Below are 3,721 nucleotides of genomic sequence, written 5' to 3'. Positions count from 1 at the left end.
TGATCCACAATTAATTATTTTAACTTTTTACTAAAATCTAGCCATACTGCAGCTCCCTCCTTTAACAAATTTCTCACTCTTGTGTGTATGTGTACATATGGATACTTGTATGTTCTTCGCTCCATGGGTTTGAGTCTTGTTTTACATATATACTTGTGTTAGAATATGGTGGGGGAAAATGTGAACATATGAATAAATAAAATATAATTAATAAGGTTCTTGATAAGCATAATTATTAAATATTTAAGGTCCTCATGACTATGCTTTTAAAATTTTTTGAGATTCTAATTATTTATTTGACAGAAAGAGAGATCACAAGTAGGCAGAGAAGCAGGCAGAGAGAGAGGGGGAAGCAGGCTCCCCTTGCAGGGTTCGATCCCAGGACCCTGAGATCATGACCTGAGCCAAAGACAGAGGCTTAACCCACTGAGCCACCCAGGTGCCCTCCTCATAACTATTCTTATCCAGATGTTATACAACTGGGTGTGCTATCTCCTATTTTACTGACAGACCTTTGAAGAGGAAAGTGTCACATCAGTAATTTAAATGCTGTGTGGGCTATAAACCCTGATTAGTGCATGCAGAAGATCTGACAGGAATGAAACTAGGTCACTGTGGATCCTACAGCCTAAGAGATGAAGCTTAGAGATGACTTTGTCTTCTTGACAACCTTCTTGAAAGCGTTCTTGACCTCTTTATTTCTCAGGCTATACACCACAGGATTTAGCATGGGGATGACCATAGTATAGAATACAGATGTGATTTTGTCTGTGTCCATGGAGTGTCTGGAGCTGGGCTGGGAGTACATGAAAATGATTGTCCCATAGAAGATGGATAGTGCAATGATGTGGGAGGCACAGGTGGATATAGCCTTCAGGTATCCCTCCACTGAGGGCATCTTCAGGATGGTGATAAAAATGAACAGGTAGGAAATCAAGATAACCAGGAGAGCAAAAAAGATGTGGAAGCTTGCCTCAAAGACAAGAATCAGATCACTGACATGTCTTTCAGAACAAGAGAGAGACATGACTGCAAGAGTATCACAAAAAAAGTGATGGATCACGTTGGACTTACAGAAGGAGAGCCTGAAAATGATCCCAGTGTGGATGGAGGCATTCAGGAAACCACAGACATAGCAGCCTGTGGCCAGCCAAGCACATACACCTGTCGTCATGGTGGTGGTGTAATGGAGGGGTTTGCAAACTGCTGCATAGCGGTCATAGGCCATTGAAGCCAGGAGGTAATTTTCTGCAGTGGCAAAGACTGCAAAAAAGAACATCTGAGCAGCACATGCATTGTAGGAGATGACCTTGTCTCCTATAAGTAACCCAGCCATGACCTTGGGAGTGACAGCTGTAGAGTAACAAAAGTCCACCAGAGACAGGTTACCGAGGAAGAAGTACATGGGAGTATGGAGACGAGAGTCCAACAGAATCAGCACCATCATCCCCAAGTTTCCAACCACATTGATGAGGTAAATGAGGGTGAACATGATAAAGAGAGGGATCTGCAGCTCTGGGGCATTAGTTAGTCCCAGCAGGATGAACTCAGTCACCTCTGTGTTGTTCTCCATGGATGTTGTTTGGGAATGACAAGATGCCCTGTAGCAATGGAAAAAAGAGGAACAGAGTCATAAGCAAATAAAAGGTTGAAGTGAAACTCATTCAGTATTTTGTGTGTGTTTGTGTGTGTGTATTGTATATACATGGAATATTTCATTATAGCAAGCATTTGTACTTGCAAGATACTCCAGATCGAAAGTATGGACTAGACAATGAAAGTTAGGGTGCAAATTATCTGTAGAGTTTGACACTGTTGAAGCTGAAAGATCTTCATGGATTATTTTCCAAGTTTTCAATTTTGTAAATTTGTAAACAGAGGTGTAGAAAATGTAGTGTCTTGATTATAATAAATCATCTTGAATGAAACTGTCAATTCAGTTTTTCTGAGCCTAGTAAATCTTTTTATTTTTAATTTTTTTATTTGTTTATTTACAGCATAACAGTGTTCATTGTTTTGGCATAACACCCAGTGCTCCATGCAGTACGTGCCCTCGCTATTACCCACCACCTGGTTCCTCAACCTCCCATCCCCCCCCCCGCCCCTTCAAAACCCTCTGGTTGTTTTTCAGAGTCCATAGTCTCTCATGGTTCATCTCCCCTTCCAGTTTCCCTCAACTCCCTCTCCTCTCCATCTCCCCATGTCCTCCATGTTCTTTGTTATGCTCCACAAATAAGTGAAACCATATGATACTTGACTCTCTCTGTTTGACTTACTTCGCTCAGCATAATCTCCTCCAGTCCCGTCCATGTTGCTACAAAAGTTGGGTATTCATCCTTTCTGATGGAGGCATAATACTCCATCGTGTATATGGACCACATCTTCCTTATCCATTCATCCATTGAAGGGCATCTTGGTTCTTTCCACAGTTTGGCGACCGTAGCCATTGCTGCAATAAACATTGGGGTACAGATGGCCCTTCTTTTCACTACATCTGTATTTTTGGGGTAAATACCCAGCAGTGCAATTGCAGGGTCATAAGGAAGCTCTATTCTTAATTTCTTCAGGAGTCTCCACACTGTTCTCCAAAGTGGCTGCACTAACTTGCATTCCCACCAACAGTGGAAGAGGGTTCCCCTTTCTCCACAACCTCTCCAACACACGTTGTTTCCTGTCTTGCTAATTTTGGCCATTCTAACTGGTGTCAGGTGGTATCTGAATGTGGTTTTAATTTGAATCTCCCTGATGGCTAGTGATGATGAACATTTTTTCATGTGTCTGATAGCCATTTGTATGTCTTCGTTGGAGAAGTGTCTGTTCATATCTTCTGCCCATTTTTCGATATGATTATCTGTTTTGTGTGTGTTGAGTTTGAGAAGTTCTTTATAGATCCTGGATATTAACCTTTTGTCTGTACTGTCATTTGCAAATATCTTCTCCCATTCCGTGGGTTGCCTTTTTGTTTTGTTGACTGTTTCCTTTGCTGTGCAGAAACTTTTGATCTTGATGAAGTCCCAAAAGTTCATTTTCGCTTTTGTTTCCTTGGCCTTTGGAGACATATCTTGAAAGAAGTTGCTGTGGCTGATATCGAAGAGGTTACTGCCTATGTTCTCCTCTAGGATTCTGATAGATTCCTGTCTCACGTTGAGGTCTTTTGTCCATTTTGAGTTTATCTTTGTGTACGGTGTAAGAGAATGGTCGAGTTTCATTCTTCTACATATCGCTGTCCAGTTTTCCCAGCACCATTTATTGAAGAGACTGTCTTTTTTCCATTGAATATTTTTTCCTCTTTTGTCGAAGATTATTTCACCATAGAGTTGAGGATCCATATCTGGGCTCTCCACTCTGTTCCACTGGTCAATGTGTCTGTTTTTATGCCAGTACCACGCTGTCTTGGTGATCACAGCTTTGTAGTAAAGCTTGAAATCGGGGAACGTGATGCCACCAGTTTTGTTTTTGTTTTTCAACATTTCCTTAGCAATTCGGGGTCTCTTCTGATTCCATACAAATTTTAGGATTATTTGCTCCAGCTCTTTGAAAAATACTCGTGGAATTTTGATCGGAATGACCTAGTAAATCTTATAACTATTGTTCTTATGTGCCAGAAACTGCTCTAGGCACTTTAGATAAATATTCATTTATTACTCTTAACAAACCTGTGAGATTGATTACTTGTTATCCCCATTTAACTCATGAAGCACAGAGCTTGAGTCTCATATTT

The 3,721-nt window shown here is 40.9% G+C and overlaps 1 protein-coding gene across 1 annotated transcript; it reads right to left on the bottom strand.

Moving 5' to 3' along the window:
* Positions 1 to 628: 628 nt before the first annotated feature.
* On the bottom strand, positions 629 to 1,573 carry LOC123949239 (olfactory receptor 5B2-like). Its single transcript, XM_046016602.1, has one exon. The coding sequence runs from the start codon at positions 1,571 to 1,573 to the stop codon at positions 629 to 631; it is 945 nt and encodes a 314-aa protein (XP_045872558.1).
* Between the last annotated feature and the right edge of the window lie 2,148 nt (positions 1,574 to 3,721).

Source organism: Meles meles, chromosome 8 (genome assembly GCF_922984935.1).
Source record: "Meles meles chromosome 8, mMelMel3.1 paternal haplotype, whole genome shotgun sequence".
Taxonomy (NCBI): Eukaryota; Metazoa; Chordata; class Mammalia; order Carnivora; family Mustelidae; genus Meles; species Meles meles.
This window is presented reverse-complemented; position numbering and strand designations above follow the sequence as displayed.

Excerpts from the sequence above, each read along its gene's own strand:
- LOC123949239 (XM_046016602.1), bottom strand. The coding sequence starts at position 1,573 with ATGGAGAACAACACAGAGGTGACTGAGTTCATCCTGCTGGGACTAACT.